The sequence below is a fragment of the Pseudopipra pipra genome, chromosome 22 (assembly GCF_036250125.1).
Source record: "Pseudopipra pipra isolate bDixPip1 chromosome 22, bDixPip1.hap1, whole genome shotgun sequence".
Taxonomy (NCBI): domain Eukaryota; kingdom Metazoa; phylum Chordata; class Aves; order Passeriformes; family Pipridae; genus Pseudopipra; species Pseudopipra pipra.
Window position 1 is genome coordinate 270,364 of NC_087570.1, and position 19,574 is coordinate 289,937.

Below are 19,574 nucleotides of genomic sequence, written 5' to 3' on the forward strand. Positions count from 1 at the left end.
TGGGTCTTACCGCCATTTGATGAGGGTCTGGATCAGTGTAGCATAGCCCTGGGCAGCGGCTAGGTGGAGCAGCGTCATTCCTCGGAAAGTCTTTGAATGGATCAAGTGTTTGGACTTTGCCCAGCAAGCACGACTCATCATCTTCTCACACACCACCACCACGCGGCTCTCAAAGCAGCTGCCCAGGGTCCCAGTCCCAGAAACGCACTGAAACACCACACATATCCCAATTTAGCCACGGAGAGGAGCTGCAACCTGCCTCAAGTAGGCAGCCTTCCGCCTCTACGAGTACTGAGACAATGGCCAATGCAACTGAAAACCAATTGCTGTTAGACATCCACAAACCAGATTTATTATTTAGGACAAACCATAATCCTTTCCAAACCCCTCCCCCCAAAAAACCAAACTCTGGTAAGAAAGCATAAAGCTGTCATTTCTGGACACAGCGGGGTTCCTACCTGGACCTGTGTTCCACCGTTCCCACTCCCATTACTCCCGCCTCCTACTCCTTGTTTGTGCTGCTGGGAGCCTGTCATTTCAGCCATTCTCCTCTCCATCTGCTCAAGTCGTTCCAATATTGACATCCTGAACTGGTTATCTAAGTGGGAGAAAGCCAGAATAAGGATTTTTCCACAGAAACCAAGCTCAGGTTTTGACAGCCAACTGCAGGAAGCCACAAACAGCTATCCTGGAAGTCACAGAGGAGATCTGCTCTGCTTGGCAATCCGCACACACACTTGCCCTGCAGCATCCTAGCTCTTCAAATTCCTGCAGCAACCCTTTGACTGCAATTCCAGGGAACTTCCATACAGAAAACAGACAGAAAAATGAAAAACGCAGGCAAAAGACAGATCCCTTTCCCTGTGAGTCCAGCTGTATTCACACAATAATGGACGGGGTAATGCGGGGTCTTTGAAAACACAAATAAACTCTAAGCAAATATACCCATTCAGAGAGCATCAGTAGGATCATATCTGCCATTTAAGAGTCATCCCCCTACTTTACAAGAGTCCTGAATTCAGCTTGGCTTGCCTCCTGGAATCATGCAATAGTGGTACCCGGAGGAAAAAGACTCTTCTGCTTCCTTCTGTGCTTAGGAAAAGGAGCCTTTAACAGGGCACTTGCTCCTTCCCTGGCAGGCTCCCTTTCTTGGACAACAGCTTCAGCCAAGTGTCAGAAACAGAACTACCAGAAATCAGCATACAGGCATGGACAGTCCCGTAACACCATTCTGGAAAGCAGTGCAACTCTGGAGCCCTCTGGTCCCTGCAGAAGTCTCAGGGCTGTGCTACTGATTTTCTTCTCCCTGTGCTGTAACATAGCACTATCCTACAACTACCAATGCTTGAATGGTGAAGCAGGGAGATTCAGACAGGTTAACAGATCACTGCCAGACCTGATGCTGTAGAGATCCACTGAGGTAATGATTCTGTGGTTAGGGCCAGTCAGTGCAGAGGGAGTGGCTGCAGACACAGGGAGCTCCTTCTGTCCTGTGACCCATAAGGGATAAGCTTCATGCAGCTCATGAAGCTGAGCAGGATTGTTTTGTGGATAGGGAACATTTAATGAATCTTGCTATCATGCTAATGGCATATGTAGTAAACTGGGGGGAAAAGACAGCCCTCATCCTGTTTGGCTTCATGCATCCATGGAGATGGTGTGGTGGCACAGAACACTGACAACCCCAGAACAAAGCCCACGTGACAGCAAAAGGAATATGTGCACCAAAATGGACAAGCTTTGATCAAGTTTTAAAAAAGTAAGTCTTCTCCAAGTGACCTGGTTACACAGAGTCCTCGTGGAAGGTTGCAGGAGTACTGTATGCTATACTCCAAGGCACAGCTCTCACTAACAGGTATTGGAGACATGTGGGTCTCTGCTATACTGCACTAAGGACTATATTGCCAACCATTGGTATGAGACAGCTTGGGTCCACTGGCTGGAGATGTCCCCTTCTCACCCAGAGGTTGCTGTGGTTTGACAGCAAACAAGAGCTCCACTCCCTTCTGGCCAGCTTCAGCACCCTGCCCTGGCTGCTCAAGAGCCAGGGACAAAGGACTGTGGCCGACACCTCCTGTCAGAGGTGCACTCACTAGTCCAAACCACTTATAATTAGTGCCTTATTAATCCTTCAGTTGTTGTATGAATTGCAAAGCCTCTGGGAAAGGCCTGACAGTTACATGAGGAAATACCCATTGTGCTGATGCAGTCTCAGGGCCCTCTTCCCCTGAGCTGTGGTCAGCACACGGCAGCAACACAAGTCCCGTTTGCCCAGCAAATCTTTGTTCCAGGAGTGCTGCAGTGTGCTGCAGTGCAGTCCACGCCACTGTCTCCTCCCTCCCCATTGCCAGGCAAAGCACGTCCACTGCAGAGACTGGCACAGACCTGGCCTCAATGAGCCCTCCCCTCTCGCTGCAGGCCTGTGCAAACACAGCAGTGACAGCTCAGGCACCTGGGAAAGTGGCCAGGTTTGCCGCGCAGGGCTCCTTTCTGCACACTCTCTCTAGCTGGGTACCAGTACTTGCATTTTATTAGAGCTGAGAGTGGCAACACATGCTGGGTATCACATCTGAGCCTTCAACCTCATACAGGCAAAAGCAGCATCTTTTTACAAAAAGAAATTTGGCTTGAATCAGTGTTACAGATCAACAAGCCCAGGGCTTCAAGATTCTGTGGATTTGCTCTTACTCATTTAGAGGTCAAGAGAGAACAATTATTTTGTACGCCTGGAAACAGAAGGAAAAACTTTTTCCAGAAAGATGTAGAAGCATACTGTGCAGATTAGTATTTCCCTCCCACCCCCCCTTTTTTTTTCCAAGCTGAAACCACCGTGAAACAGAACTAGAGGGCCCTACGTTTGTGTCTATTTTCCAGATTCTTCTCTCTGGGCTCCATGACCTGTAATGAAGCCTCCACTTTTCCTGATTCCAAGCTAAAGATCCTGAGAACTTCCTGTAAGTTACTGTCAGAAGAATGAAGTTACCAAAGGTATGTCTGTCACCAGCACTGTCCCCAGATGGAAACACTTAACCAAAGAAATAAAAGCAGGGAACTTTTCTTGGGAAATAGAATTTCAAACAGCATCTGGTATTCCTACTGAGACACCTGGCAGTGCTCCTGGAAAGTATTTAGGGCAGGACTACCTGATTCTGACCTAATCAGGCAGGTTAGAAATTAGTAAAATGAGAAGTGGAAACAAACATTCTGGAGTGCCAGCACAGTGTGGAGGGAGTCGGAGCCCTCTCAGTATGTAGCAGAGGCTGCCAGCACTTACCCAGCTCAGGGCACACCCTCAAATCAGAAAGCTCCAGGCAGCAAATGAGGTAAGTGGGGTGGCAGTGCACCCCACTTGCAGTATTTCTGTGCTCCCCATTTTTCAGGTGATCAACACTGTGGCCTAAGCAGCTAGAACAAAGCCACAACTGATGGCAATTTCAAAATTATTTATGTATGGTGTTTTCAAGGGACTGGTCACTTGAAGTGCGTGCACTGCATTGGTCTATCAAAAAAAAAAAAGGGGAGGGGAGAGAGAGAGAGAATGGGAAAAGGCACACAGCAAGTAGCTATGCTGCAAGAGTTGGTACACCCTTAACGAAAGAAAACAAGGACACTTTAAAGCACACAGGAACAGCCAAGAGACAGGACACCTTCCCTCAAGAATCCCCCTGGACTCAGCGATGAGGTGAAAGGCTCCTCTCCATCACCTAGCCCTGGGCACACACTGGATTAGCAGCATTTGAACCATGGCCAGCACAGTTCACACACTGCTAATGAGCCAACAGATGTACTTTGCAATAACTCAGAGATGGGCTATAAGAGCCATAGGACTGAATGCTAAAGGTATCACTTCAAGAAGTTAAAGACCCTTTATCTTGTATTATTTCTCATTTTGCTAGTCACAATCTTTTCTGTCTTGCTCATTTCAGGGGTTTGTGCAGGGCCAATTGCTTAGGGGGCACTGAAGTTACAGGAACACAGTTTCCACATCCTTGTCTTTTAAGCCAACATAAGATCTCATGACAAGAACCTCTCTTGCAGTGCACTGAAGACAACAGCTCAACAACATACAAACCACTGCCCAAATAAGCTTTTCTCTTGTTATATTTTACAGGAAATCTAGACAGCCCCAGCACAAGGAGATATCTCACACTGGAAGCACCCTCACTCTGTCCAAAGGCAACAAAGATGCATGATACAAACATATTCACATATTTACATATACATATATATATGCTATTTTCCCTAGGACTCTGCTTTTGATAATAGAATTTAATATTTTTTCTTGTGAGCCAAAAAAATTAGATACTGAGTTTTTCCATTACATATCAATCTAAGAAATATTACAGTATTCTTTTGAAAACTACAGAGAGCATTTCTGAAGCTGTTCTTAAAGGCTTCCTCCACCAAAGGTGACGCAAATAATCACATTTCTCTATCTCCAAGACACCTCACAATTTCACAGAAAACACTCTGAACATTGTATCTTTTCTGGAAATTATTCCTCTTCAAATTTAACAATAACAATGTAACACCAAAATTACTCCTCATCATCATTCCCTAGCATAAGAGGGTGAGGTGGTGGCAGCCCGCAGGGAGCTGAACTGTCCCAGCAGGGAGGGATCACAAAGAGCTGCTTGGTCAGATTTTGACCAGTACTAAGAAATTGGTTTGAGTCTTGTACTCATTTCCCTAAAACATGAATCATCTTTTAAGTGCAGAACAAGCTTCATTTTCATTTGTACTGTGAGAGAGCTTACTACTGATTACAGTAATGACAGCAGGTTATGCACTAAACATTTCTAGAGATGCAAAACTATTCTGGTACAAATCCTCTAAGGCTACATGGTTGTTTACATCAGTTAGCATCTTACAGAGCTACAGCATGTATGCTTGCAGAGTTATGCCCAGACAACCTGGATATTGTTTCACATTACCAGGTTTTCTTAGCAGAGATCATTTAATCCAGTACTGTTTTCTTAGCCCAGACCCCTTCATGATGAATTGAAAGCAGACCTGTACCAACAGCCTGACGAGCCCCCACGGCAGGCACGGTGAATGGAAAATGCAGTGAGCAAAGTAGTTAGTTTGGGCTCCTAGATTCTGGAAGTCACACCTCCATTTTCTCCCTTGGTGTCCTCCAATAAACACTGAATTTCCTCAGTAAGAATCTAAACAGATGCCAGCCACTTACATGACACAAGTTTTCACTAGGGGCTGCAGAAACACATGCCTTGTGCAGCCTGATAACAGCTCCTGACTGCACAGACCCTCTAAAAGGGGAACTAAAACACAGCACTTGCAAATGCTTCACCTACACCCCCCATGACAACCCACTCCTCTGCACGTCCCTCCCCATCGTCTAATCCAAAGGCCTCTTCCAAAGACTCCAGAATTTCTGGTTTTGACATGCATGCAGTGTCCCCAACAGGTGGGCACAGCTCAGCACGTGTTCATCAAGCATCAGTTCCTGCACTTCCTTTGTGTGGTACCCAAAACACCACCATGGTCCAGGGCATGGAGCTAAGAGGACACCAAGGCACAGCAGTGAGTGACAAGTCCTCCTTTGCTTGACAGGCCAAGTTTAAGAAATTAGCATGGAGAGCTGCTTTTCTAATCTGTGCACACTGCTGTACTGGACAAGTACAGATTCCAAAGGATCTTTTGTCCTTTTGCCATGCAAGCTTCAAACAGCAAGTGCCACTTGTGACTCGGCAGTGCAGCTAGAACTATTACAGGGGAAATACTGCTGAAAATACAGACCAAAAAGAAATTGGCACTTTTTAGCAGCAAGCGGTGTCTATACCACTTGCTCTTTTTTCACATTCTTACCTGGAGGTTTGGGGTTTTTTTGCCATGCCACACAGCCGAAATGACAGACAGTATCTGACTGGAAGGACTAAAGGACGAGAGTCCACGCTTTCCTGCACATTCCACGGGGGGTGCATCTGCCCAGCATATACTTATTCCCCCAGAGTTGTCTAACCACTGAACTAATGGTGGTGTGTGAGATCTGCACCTGCACGTGTTCCAAGCACTGTGCTTAAATACTCTAGCAGGAAGAAGCCACACTGAGGGCTCTGGCTTCTCATCATGTGCCGTTTCTTTACCGGCACTGTTTGTGTTAAATCACTCACTGCATGAGCCCACACAGACTGAACTGAACAAGTGTGACAGCTGAGCATTGTAAAAATAACATGCAGCACAAAGACATTTCTCTGTTTTGCAGAGCAAGCAAGATTCTCCATATTCTCTCATCCAGGGCAAGCTATGGGTGGGGTTGGAAGCAGTGTAAGGACACATCACTCAGAGTGCCACTGCTCTGTTCCTGTTTTCCAAATCATCTATCACTGGTCTATAATATCTTGCTCAATTTTTCTATACAGTACAAACCCTGAACACCTTCCATGTCGCAGTATCAATTTGATCTGGCTTAGTACTGATTTCTGAGATGTCAGTGTTGCAGGAACACCTATTTCTGAAATTAAACTGCCATAACATCCTCAATGCACCTTACGAGAACCCCTCTTCAGCAGCAAGTTGTTACAGATCATGATCTCTACCAGCAAATGAAAGCACTTAAAATTTTTACTTCGTATTCTAGGACAAATGGGTATCTATGCTAATGAGGGAGGTCACTTCCAGGCCTTTTGATTAGCAAGAAATGCCACAACTACCGAGGCATGAAATGAGGAAAGCACTGTGCATAAAATGAGGAAAGCGCTGTGCGTACACTCTGAGCCTGAAGCAGCAGCTGAAGAAAGTCCATGCTTTCACACAAGAGATGAACACTACTGGGCATGGGCAGGAATAATGAAGTCATATCATCCTGCACATACAAGCATTGTCAGCAATTTTAAGCCATTAATCCACCTAGCAGGGCATGATTTCTTACTGGCAACTCTTTTTCCAAAGTTCTTCCAATGCTGCTATTAACTCCCATGCCATCTGGGACTACTCTGTTCCTCTCTATCATCCCCAGCAGTCAGTGCTCCCTCAAAATAGGGCACTTTTCTACTTTTCTTTATCATGCCATTACTAGAGAAGAGAAGGAGGGTGGTTTAGGCTGACTTCTTTAATAAAGCACTTGCTGCCCTATTTTTCAGGCTTCTCCTCCTCTGGTCTTAGAGAGGGTGAGATTTTAATGCTATCCAGGAACAGCTATTTCAGCAAACAAAGGAAGATTTTAGACATGCCATGTGGACTTCTATATTTTAGAGGCAGGGCGCACTGCTAAAGACATCACTCGCATGTGCTATTTTGTAACTTGTATAAAACCTTAGCTGCCTAAGGTCAGCCTCAACATCTCCGGTCAGAAATGGGCTTTCCCATGGGTGCCAATATGGATGTATGCAAAGAGCAACAGCCTAGGAGGACATGCTGTGCTGCTGCTCACCTGCACACAGCTACTACCCACAGCTCCTGGAGATTCCCTCCTCCAAGGGCTACGTGCTAAAGGAGCTATAAACAGGAAAAAACCACCTCATGCCACATTATGCAGTATCTGTGCTTACAGTACTGTGTATGGTATGTATGTACATGTACAGTAATAGTTCGGACTCGAGTTTTCTCTCATTAAAACTACAACCTCAGGAGTCACTGGAACAGGTGAGCAATCTCCTTCACTGGAAGCTTTCAGAAAGTCTGACGTCAGCCACATTTACCACATCTAAACTGGGAGTGACCTACAGGTCTCTTGAAGTCCCGTTCCCAGTCCCACTTTCTGATGAAGCACGCTGCAAAACAAGTTTTGTAATAACGTGGTGCAGAGTAGGTGTGTGCTTCCAGCATGCCCAAGATCCCCAAGGTTTGGGCTACCGACCTCCTCCTCCGCCGAACCAGCTGCCCAGAACGAAAGGCTGTGAGCTGGAGGCACTCATGTAATCTGTCCTGCTGCACACGTGATGCTACAATTAAAGTGCTGTCACAACTCTGAGTCTGCATCAAAACATCACCCGGGAGGGGCTGGGGACCAACGAGAGAGGGCGAACAGAACGAAACACGACCACGTCCCACAGCTGGGGGCACAGGAAAGGGGGGGAACAGCGAGCAGCAAGGCGTGCAGTTACACTGGAAGTGCAGCAGAGTAAGGGACAACACAGAAGCATGCAGATTTAAACCCAAACAAGCACTGCATGACACATTTACCCTCTAATACTTACTGGAAGCAGTACCTTGTCACATCTGCACATCCACCTGCAAAAAGCTGGGGGTCTCAGACCCCTCTGTAGTCCCTCTACCTGCTTCCAGGTAAATAATATGACAATACTTGGCACCAGAGGACTGACCTGGGAGTCTACAAGGCATCAGCGGAGGCTCCAGCCAGCATCTGGCGCAGCCCTCTCAGCAGGGGCGGGCAGAGCAGGCTCCCCCCAGACCTGGTTGTCGTCTTTCGCATCCTCGCAGCCAGCTGGAGCTCCGCCGTGCTGCCGCAGCGCCGGCGGGTCTCAGCGGTGCCCCCCCCGCGCCCCGGCGGCCGCAGCGGGCGGGCTAGCGCTGGCCGGCATGGCTCAGGCCGGGGCTCGGGGCGGCCCCGCCGGAGGACGATGCCGGGCGCCGTTCAGCGGCCGGGGGCATGGCGGCGAGCACGGCCGCCCGAGAACTGGAGCCGCGGGGCCGGGGTCGGCAGCCGACTCCGGGGGGCACGGGCCGGCATGCGGGGACAGGGCCGCTCCTCGCCCCGCGCCCGCCGCCCCGCGCCTGCCCCGGGGCCAGCGCCGCCTCAGAGCCTCGGGCGGCTCGCTGCCGGTCCACGGCTGCCGCCCGCCCCGCCGTGCGCCGGAGCCCGCGAAAGAACCGCGGGGGCGGCGGCCCGAGGGCAGCGGCGTCCCGGGCAGCGCGTCAGGCAGGGGCTGGGAGTCGGAGGCCGCCCCGGTCACCCCGGGCGCGCCCACGGGCCCATCGCCGCGCCAGACACCCTCTCGCACCCGCAAGTCCCCGAGAGCCGGTACCCGCCCCGGGGCGCCCGGGCACTTTGCGGAGGTGGCGGAGCCCCGAGACGGCGCCGCGGAGCGCTCCGGCTCGGGCTGCCCGGGCGGGGAGCAGGGGCGCGGGGTCCCACCGCCACCCTCAGCCCACGCCGGGGCCCCCCGCTCCCCTCATAGCGGGATGCCAGCCCCGTCCGATGGGCTCCCCGCCCCGCGCTCAGCGGCGGCCCGGAGCGGCGGCGGGCGAGCACCGGCTGCCGCCACCTCCCATTGTCTGCGCGGCGCGGCCGCCGGGCCCTGCCCCGCTCGGCTCCGCGCCCGCCGCCGGGCCCGCCCCGCCCTGACGTCACCGGCCCCCATTGGAGCCAGCGCCGTGTTTACAGCGCGGCGGCAGCGCCCGCCCGCCCGCTGCTCCCTCAGCTGCCTCCGCTGCTCCTTCTGCTTCTGCCGCTGCTCCCGCCCGCTGCTCCCTCAGCTGCTCCCTCTGCTTCTGCCGCTCCCGCTGCTCCCGCCGCTGCTCCCGCCGCCCGCGGAGCCGCCCGGAGCGTGCGGGAACACGGCCTGCGGCAGCGAGTCGGGCCCGGGGCGCGACATACCTGCGGTCACCTTCCCGCAGCCAGGCTCGTACGCACACTTCTCCTCACCTCGCTACACACGCAATATTTGTACTTTTACCAACTGCTCTAATAAGGCAAATTTGCAGAGCGTTAAAACCTGACACAGAATTCCGGAGAATGTGCAGTCCCCACGATCCACAGAGGAGCCGCGAGCCCCACGGCAGACTCCCCGGGGCAGCAGGGCATGTTCAGTCATCGGCCTGAGAACAAACACTAACATCCCAGAGGAATCAGATGTCTGACCATGAAATCAGGCTGGCTCAGAAGACAACACTCAGCACAGAAAATTGAATGCTCCTCGCATCAATTCACTCACATTACGGCCAAAATGGAAAAGGGCAGTCTGGGAAATGCAGTCAGAGCAGTAGGAGACTGGCTTCCTGAAATAGTGTCCTTGACAATGGTGTGTGAAAGGAAAAAAACCACCCAAGAAATCTCAGCAGGAATATATACAGAACAGACAAAGCCTCCATGGTGCAGAGGAGTCAGGATAGAGGAGGATGACTAGAAACTTGTTTACTGTGTAGTCACTAGGAAGGAGCAAGGTATCATAGTCCTCTATCAATGCTCACATGTCCCAGTGAGCTGCATGGCAGCCCTGTAACACAGTACAAAACATTTATTCCTCTTCCCAAAGAGAACCCAAATAGATAATTTTTTATGGTAGAATCCAAGATGTAAAGTTAAACATCCAGTCACCTCCACCCAGATGGAAAGATGAGTGAAGAACAGTGATACTGTTTACGAACATGAACTTTTTTTCTACCAAAAGTCTCTTAGGGCTGCAAAACAACATTTCTAAAGACCTCGGTGATACTGAACACATCTCTCCTACATGACTGTTGTCTTGCATCTCATCACATCTGCATGCTAAGCAGGGCATCTTGTCCTGCTAAATAGGCACATGCCATGGTTTTTGGTGATGAACATCTACCACCTTGCATGCTTACCACCACCTTACAGAAATCATGAACCTGTCAAACTGTGGAATGCCACAGGTAGCACACGCACACTGTATGGTCACAGATAATGTGAGTGCATGTGATTCCATCCACCTCCTGCATGCCCAAGTGAGAGTTTGGATACCACAGGTATGGCCATGTCACACTAACATGAGTGAGCCACTGACTCCCCTCGGTCTTTTTTATGTTTTCCAGCTGGGAAAGTCAGCCAGATCACAAATAGAGAACCCAGCAGTAGCTGAAAGGCTGCCTGTCAAGCGCTCCTGCATCGGTGCCATTTACATTCAGTACCAGTCACACCTTTGTCCATGCCATACACACTTGACTCATCAATTCACACATGGTCTGCCCCTATTTTTAAGTTCTGTCCTCTTTCCTGCAGATGCGTAAATGTAATGCCAAGAGCACCCATACCCATTTCCCTGGAATTTCTGATCACATCCTATACCAAGGAAACACCATCTCTTCAGACACTTTATGAAAAGCAGCAAAGACTTCAGCGGAGGGTAAACATACGTGCTTTCCACTGGGAATCTGCACTGAAATGCCTTTATAATTTGTTATGCACCTGCCATAAGAAGATCTCTGCCCTTCGGTTCATAAGGGGCCTCATTTGCTTTCCTGTTCTTCTTTCTTAAAAGAATCTCTCTACAGACAACGAATGAAAAGTGAGGTCAAATGGCTATAGAAGCACGATGGCTTCAGAAAACTGACAGTTCTACACAGAAAAAAGAAAAGGCTGCCAAGTTTATGAGTGGAGATCAGGATCACATGGGAGTGCTTCCTTTACGAGGAGGAAGGCTTGCTTTGAAAAGAACACCACTATTCCAATTAACTAGAAAAAAAATGCAAGAACATCAGCAGCTGCTGTCAACTGCCCATTTGTAAAAGATCTAACTCATCCATGGAGTAAAATAAGGAAAACTCAGAATAAAACAAGCATGTCTGTATATAGGCCAGAACAGGGTGCACTATCCTTCATGGCACAGCAGACATGGACAGAGGAAGGAGCCCTTTAGAGGATGGCACCAGACATGCTGCCACCTTCAAAATCCTTCTCTGTGCATTCCTGTACTTGGCTCGATACAGTCCTAGAAGCACCAGCATGGAGGAAGATGGTCTCACAACACTTCCCAGTCATTTGCAGGACTGCTCCCTGATCCCAAAGGCCAGTACTTGTGCAGTGCTCAAAAAACCCCAATTTTTGTCTTAATGTAAGTGAAAACATAGAGTTCACATACAGGATGTCTTTGACCTTAAAATAAAGGGATTTGTGGAAGAGAATTGTTTATTTAAACTTAGGTGAGATGGAAATTGCTTGTTCTTTTCCTATGCTATTCCTGAGGTATGACTGTTAATACTGCCAGCTGGAATCATGAACTGTATTTTAACAATACAGTGCAAAGGAACCCAGAGTGTTCCACTGAGTTAATTCAAAGAATTTTAAAATTCCTGTCAATATTTTGTGACTACAAATATTCCTTGAAAATCTTCCCTCAAGATTACATAACAGGCAGTAGGACAAGGATTTTAAGCAGGGAAATTAAAGCAAACAGAGAAGACAGGGATTTGTGTATTTATTCAATTGATAGAATCAACTCACATTAGCTTATACCTTAGCTAGCTAAGCTAACATTTGTTCTCTAACAACAAATGGGTAGGTGTTGCTGGTCCTTTAAATAAGAGTGTAATTTGCTCCCTTTGGAGCATTGTGCATCAAGGCAGAGGCTTCAATAAGTCATGGTTTGTATAATTATTCAGTCTTATTCCCTGAAGGGCCTCTGCAATGCAGTGGTCCTCTTACTTTTTTTTTCCCCCTCCCTGCTAGCAATGCCCTAGTTTGTTCACTGCTGCAGTCCCCCTCCCTTTCACCATCACCACAGCACAACAATCTCTAATTGGGAGCTGGCCCGCTAACCAAGAGCTCCCAGACAAACTGCAGGGGCACCAGAGACAGCACTCACAGCCACCTTCTCAGCTCCTCTGAATTCATCAGCACTGAGGGAACTGTCAAACAAGGGGTTTGAAACCTACCCATGTAGCATGCTACACCGGAGAGACTGCTAACAGCTGAGTATCAATCACATCAAACAGTGTCTGCTGTACACCACAGGCAGCAGAGGCCTCAGTGGCAGATGAAAAACACCTGCAGACTCTTACAATACTCTGAAGTCAAGCAAACTCGATTTTGATGCTGAACATAAGACTATGTGTATTTGCTCATTAAGAGCCATTTCCATTTCTGTTCGCAAGTGTTCCTCTACAGTCATGTCACGAACCTCTCTTTGCTCTGCAATACCACAGTGCTCTGTCTCCACAAACTCTTTGGAGGTGGGACCACCCCAACTTCCTTAGAATGTCCCTCTTGTACATCTCAGTATCCCCCCACTTTCTGCTTAATAAATACACAGTTTTCTAGACAAGCTCAAGTTTTAGAGTTCTCAGGAAAGACAAATCCAGGAGCTGCTCCCAGTCCTACATTTGGTAAGCTTTCTTAAAGAATATCACACTCTTCTTACCGTCCAAGGACAGCCAGTCATGCTGGGAGGAAGGCAGGGTTGGCAGAGCTCTGGCTTTATATTCAAACACCACAGAATTGGAGATGATCTGATTGTTGAAGGCAACTTGCAAAGTCACGAGCCCAGTGTCATGAGCTAAAAGGAAAGTGCATGTGGTAAGACAGGACTCCACGCAGAAACCCACGGCGAGGAATTATCCTGTGGATATCCCCATGTGCTCACTGGGCTGAGAGCAAGTGAATAGAGGGGGCATTTGACAATATTTTTGGGACTAGATAACTGAAGAGTCCAAAATCCAATCTGTATTTTCAAACACGGGGGTTTTAAGCTCAAGAGTCACCTAATGGGTTGTTTTGGCAGGAGGTAGAATCACGTGTTTCCAAGGATTAACCAGCCTCACTGCATTTCCAGTGGGAAGCCGAGGCCTAGCAATGAAGCCAAGTTATTCTGCATCCACTTAAAAGTCACATACTGAGGGTTAGCACTACTGAAAATCTCTGTAGGGGGGCTGGAGATATTCTCGTCCTCTAACAAGGACAAAGGTAAAATGTAGGCAAACTGAGTCAGCAGAGCAGTGAGTGCACCCCTAAATAACAGTCTTTAATCTGCTATTTCAAAACTAAAGGAATGCTTAGCCTTAGTTTAAATTACTTCAAATAATTATTTTAAAGTTAATTCAGAGATTCTAAACAGTATTTGTTGTGATCTGTTGTGATGCATCAAGATGTCAAATTGGTCTTCTCACACTGTCTAGGTCAAAGAAAAAGGAAAAGCTTCTTGATGCCTGTGCACTGCCTTTCACAGTGGGTCAGGACATGTACATGGCATGAACAGGCTCTGAAAACACCCGCTGTAGGAGAGCAGTGCTCCTTACCTGGGCAGTAGCAGCGCAGTACCCCTGGCTGAATTAAAGATGCAGGCACTGAGATCTGATCGAACAGACAGCTGTAATTATTGCTGGCTTCCTGCCACGGGCCGGTAATCAGGACTTTTACTCCTCCCTGTGAGGAAAAAAAGGGAGAAACCCAGGCGTGACAGGAGAGGCCGTGGCAGAGCGGAGCACGGCCTGAGGGCGCTCGGCCCCCGAGGGCTCCCGGCGCTGACCCGGCCCCGCCGCCCCTTCCCGCGGCCGTGCTGCCCTCGGGCGGCCGCCGCCGGCAGCGCCAGAGCCGGGACACCGAGGCCGCCCGGTGCCGGTCCCGGCCCGCCGCGGCTGCTCCAGTACCGAGCTCGCCCTGCCCGCAGCGAACGCCGCCCGGCAAAGGCCGGGAATGTCCGGGCGCAGCCCCAGCACCCTCACGGGGCCGCATCCCACTGGCAGCCGGACAGCGCTGCTCGGCGGGAACAGGCGTTACACACCTCGGATAGCACCCAGACACAACACTGCTCCGAGGCCGGGCTCATAAAAACACAAACGATTTTTTTTTATTCAAAACAACCTTCCTCTCCCATTAGTGGCTCAAACAGCCTCTTTCCTCCCGCACTCCTTCGCATCAGCAAAGCCTGTGCTGCTGCCATTTTCAACTTGCAGGACATGCGACTGATTTTGGAGAGTCAGTGAGATGGAGGGAAATGCTCAACTCATTAAGGCAGTGCAGGTCTGGAATTATTCTACTAAGAACATCAGAAACATTTGCAAACTCTGTTGCTCTAACATGGCTAGGTAGCACCATGAATCCATTGCACGGGAAAGACTTTGCTTTCAATGAAACATTACGTTTCTGTTCAAATGCTTCCTAAGTGAAGAAAGGGCCCTGTCAGGGTAACGAAAGGCTTAATTAAAAGTATACTCAGACAAGCAAAAGGCCTTGGATGCTCCAACTTGGAAGAGAAATATTTTAAAAGCCTTGTAAAAGCTTTAACAAAACAGTTCTTGTGAGCCCTTATTAACAAGGCAAAGAAAGATAAAGCAGTAAACATTACCAAGTAAAAGCCCTGGACTTACCTCAGGGTAAGACCATTCTGGTGAATAATCTGTCACCATGAACAAGCGCCCACTCTGCTGCAGCAACCCCAAAGTGCCTTGTGCCGCAGCTGCTGAGACCACCTCAGCCACGTGCATGTACGCCATGGTGCTGGCTCCATTCTCCGTGCTGCTGAGCTGCATGTTGGCCTGCTGAGGACTGCAGCAAGGAATGCACATTTGGGCCTGGTTGTATGTCGCTCTGTTACTGTCTTCAGGCTGAGACAGTCCGGCACTGTCACCTGACACCAGCTGGTGTCCATAGAGAGCATTGCTCCCACCTTCTACTGATATGAAATCATTAATTAGATCAGAAAACTGATTGCTGAAGGAAATGTCAAAGTGGTCCAAGTTAAGCTCCATGTTGGAGGAGTTATTTAAGCTGGGATGGGCCACGGGATAGAGTCCTTGTACCATGTTTCCTTGGAGAATAGGGAGATTGTTCCCATTCCTGATACCCCCGTTGGACTCGGGCTGCAAGTAGTGTTCTGTGTTGCAGGCTTGAAGATCCTCTGATTTAAGTAGATTTTCACTTCCTTCTGCCTGCTGGGAGGTCTCCATGGGAACTTCAGCTTCTGCAGTCATAGCCTGGAAGTTTGCTTGGAACTGCATGAGCTGGAGAGAAGAGGTGGACTCTATTCTGGCTTCCACCGTGCCATTACAGTTGGAAGTGGTTTGGGAGGAGGACTCTGTTTTCACACTGGGGATTCCTAAGGTGTTCACAAATGAGCTACTTGTGTCATTCAAATTATTGTGAGTGTTTTGCTCAAGGGGAAGAGGTTTGCTGGCATCCTGCAGAAAGAAGCTGGGGGAAGGGGTCTGATGAACATGAGGGCTCTGGACGGTCTGATTGAAGCTGGAAGAATAGTCCTTGTTGGAGTCAATGGCACTGAAGTCCATCTGCTCCAGGGTGGTACTTGGGCTCAGACCTCCTCCAGATGGAAGCAAACCTGAACCAGTACTGAGGGTGAGAGTGTTAGATGCAGAAGTGGAAGAAAATGCTTCTTTGGACATCTGTTGTTCAAAAGATGTGTCCTCAGTTTTAATTTCTTTTGTGAGGGTTGTATTGAAGTTGAAGCTACGTTCTGTTGTGGGTGACTGCCTTATGTTGGTATTGATGCTGTCACTTTTCATACCTCCTCCACCATAAGTCTGCCCTTGCTTGGGATTGTTAAGAAAACAGTCTGGGTCAAAATTCATGGTGGTTTCTGGAATTTTTCTATTTCCTTCTAAAGTTGTGGAGAGCACAAGTTCCTCGGAGACAGTGCTGGGTAGCATTGACAAACTCTCTGAACTTCCAGTTGGAAAAGCAAATTTGTGTCCATCTGAACTCACAGCAAGTACCAGTCCTTGTGCAGCTGCATCTGAGGACAGAAGATGTTGATTTGGGCCAGAGGTGGGTGACATGGTGTACACAGCTTCACTGGTGACTTCTGACATAAATACGGTGGCACTTTGTGACAAGCTTCCCATAACTGATGCTACAGCCATACTGGACACACCAGTGACAGCTGGGCTATCTGCCATATCTGGGTCGCTGTTTAACCCACTGCTGATGGACACGGGAGAGTTCTGGGTCGTGTCAGGGACCTCCACCTGGTTGGTGGAAGAAACCTCAGTGCTGTTTTGATGGAGCAACACTGGTTTCGCCACTTTGCCATTCCTCTTCTCTCGGCTGGAGGCCTTGCCATGACTGTGCTCGTTCTTGCCTTCAGAGACATCATTATTTTGTACCTCTGAATGAGCGCTGTACCCACCTGTCCTTGGTTCAACCTTTGGTGATATGATGCGGTGTTTGGCACTGTTACACTTATGATGCACACTGCTTCCCGCCCCTGTGCCAAAAAACAAAAACATTTGCCATTCAGTAAATACAAAATTAAGACAATGCTAGTTGTGTATCTCATGGTTGTAGCAAGGGAGAGCTATACTTATACATGCGTGTGCAAGAGAGAGTGAGCACACGTACGAGACACCAAAAGCAACTTTGGAAATAAAATAAATTTCTCACCAGTGCCAGATGTACAGGTCCTGTCCAATGCACTGCATGCAATGACAGCAATCTTACAACAGGCACGGGTGCACCCTTACCCTCACCCCATGTAGCACCTGTCCCCTTCCTCCCTGCCCTGATCAGGCAACATGTTAGGAGGAGAGGAACTGGCATCTGTGACAAGTCGCAGAGTTATTTAGATGTGCCCAATCTCAGTGCAAAGTCTGCAGAGCAAGGGCTGCTGCTGCCAGCTGTGGCACAGGGCCCTGTTCCATCTGCCCCACGGACAAGACCTCAGCCCCCATGACGCAGATGCTCAGCTCTTCATGCTGGCTGACGTTGGGAGGTTTGACAACTGCTCCTGTGGGGTGGATGCTGACTGGTAACCTGGAGGTGACAGACGCCATATCATGCTCCTGTCCCTGGCATCACCCTGCCACTTAGAATTAGCCCTCACCTTCCTGTCATCATTGTGTCTATTACAGTTGCCAATCAAATTATTAAAGAAATAGCACATTAGCCATACAAAGCATTCTTGCCTTCCCATAAGGATGGTGATGTGTTTCTCTGGCTCTCAACCGTTTCTGTGCTGACAGACAGACATGTTGTACTCTGGGAGGTGCACGCAGAGCACATGGCCAGCATTGGAGCTGCTGAAGAATACTCAGGTAAGGGTCACCAGAAGACAGTCCTCCATAAATTAAGCCAGCCATCACCTTTACTGGCCTGACAGAAGGTAACATCACCTGTATTCCTGGGAGCTTGGAAATCAGGCATGGTGAAGCAAACAATTCTGTCTGCAAAGGCACCTTAGCCAGAAACTCTGGTGTGGGGACTGTTTTTGCTGTTTAAAGAAGAGCAGCGCATTAATTTTTGATGTTTCTTTCCTTAATTGATTAATTTTCCCCTAGAATGATGTAAGAACATTAATTATGGTACTGTTGAATGACTAAAGAGGGGAAGAAGCCTCCTCCCTATAGCTAATGGCTACAGTTATAAATGCCTGGGCAACATAGGGCATCCATGTAGCCACTGCAATTTGCTAAATCTTTTGTTCCTTGTCCTTGAAGGGGAACTTCTCTATTATGTGCTCAAGATTTGAATGCGGTCACAAAGTAGTTCAAGACAGTGCTTTTGAGATTAAATGCAGTATTAAATCTCTCTATTCTCCTAGGTATAGAGATGAACAGGAACAAGGAAAAGGCTTTCACACTGCTGTATTTGTGGATGACAGTAAGGAATTGGGAATGTGTGTGTCAATGTGCAAGCCGTTACAAAACAAAGCAATACTGTTATGTTAAAAAGCACTGAGAAGACTTAGCACAAGACAAAACATCAAAGGGAAGCATAAAAGGATTCATGTTCAGATCTGCAAGCCTGGATCAAATGCTGAGCCTTAAGGGGTGAATTTTAATCCACACTCAGGTATTTCAGAGGTCATCATTCTTATTAAAGTCTTGATTGTATAATGCAACTGCTCAAGAAAAGAAGAAAAAATAAATCCTTTGAAGCACTGACAGCCTTCCTTTATAAGTTTTGCTAAAGACTAGTTAATGTGTCATATACTTTAGTTGAACAAAGTAGTAGAAAGGGGTGGCTATAAAGCAGAAGAGTTGGAAAAGTGAATCACTTAGCTTCCCCCATCTGTATAAAATGCTAACACTAAGGATGTTGTTTCTTGCTGCTGTAGTCTTATTCAAAACAAAGTAATCTCCTTTAACAGGAAAGAAATCTGTATTTTCATGATACCTAAATAAGACCTGTCTTATCCCAGTGATACTTTATAATTAACTACCTGAGGACTTCTTCAACAAAGTGCGCTGCAGGGCAAGGAATTCAGAGGGTGAAGTTGGAAGAGTGTTGGATTTTGAGGCTTTGGTAACAGAATTGGAGCATGTAGAAAAGAACATACCTTTTTGAGCAGGTCATATGTGGAAGGCATTTATTAGAACTAGCACCTCAGTACTACAAACCCTGCTGCCAGTTTGGATGAAGCTGAGCAATGTTCTGTGCCCTCCCGAGGTACTCACCCAAGGTACCAGTGCAGAGACAGTTGTGTGTCCGAGGCTGGGGCTTGGTCTGGTGGCTATCGAGGATCTGCTGCACGAGCTGTTCCACTGAGAACCCTGAACTGCTGTTGCCATTGCTGCATGTCCACTTAATGCCATGAACTGCAAAGAGAACAGTAAAATTTCCCATCAGAAACTTCAAAACCACACCAGAACCATCAAAAACCATTCCTGCTGCTTTTTGTCAGAACTGAAGGAGACCTGTAAAAAGCAACAGTAATGGTTTACTATTCTCTGCTCCTTGGTATTCATAAGCTTCCAAATGCAATTCCTGAATTAGGTACATACCAAGGAAAAACACCTCAGTAGAGTATCTGGCTCTTTTTCAGTCTGCTGCAGACAGGGACTGTGCACCTGCAAAGACTATCCCTGTAGTGCCTGGAACCTTCACTGAAAACCCAAAAGCAACAAAAGACTTGGTTGCATTGAAGTAAAACAGTACAGTTCCAAGGAGCATTTTGGAACCGTTTTCTGTCTAATATGAAAACAAAATCAGCTTTATAGTAAAAGCAGCAGCCAAAATACAC

General features: G+C 48.2%; 1 protein-coding gene across 13 annotated transcripts in view; it reads right to left on the reverse strand.

The window, feature by feature from the left end:
* Window positions 1-19,574, reverse strand: part of CAMTA1 (calmodulin binding transcription activator 1) — a 222,024-nt gene that overhangs the window by 25,205 nt on the left and 177,245 nt on the right. For 11 of the 13 annotated variants that reach the window (XM_064678278.1, XM_064678277.1, XM_064678271.1 and 8 more), the window contains 6 exons: window positions 19,009-19,149; window positions 14,968-16,820; window positions 13,897-14,023; window positions 13,023-13,157; window positions 459-598; window positions 11-207 (listed from right to left, as the gene is read on the reverse strand). In XM_064678278.1, the coding sequence (XP_064534348.1) occupies window positions 11-207; window positions 459-598; window positions 13,023-13,157; window positions 13,897-14,023; window positions 14,968-16,820; window positions 19,009-19,149 (2,593 nt within the window). The other 2 variants (XM_064678282.1, XM_064678283.1) reach the window with 2 other exon arrangements.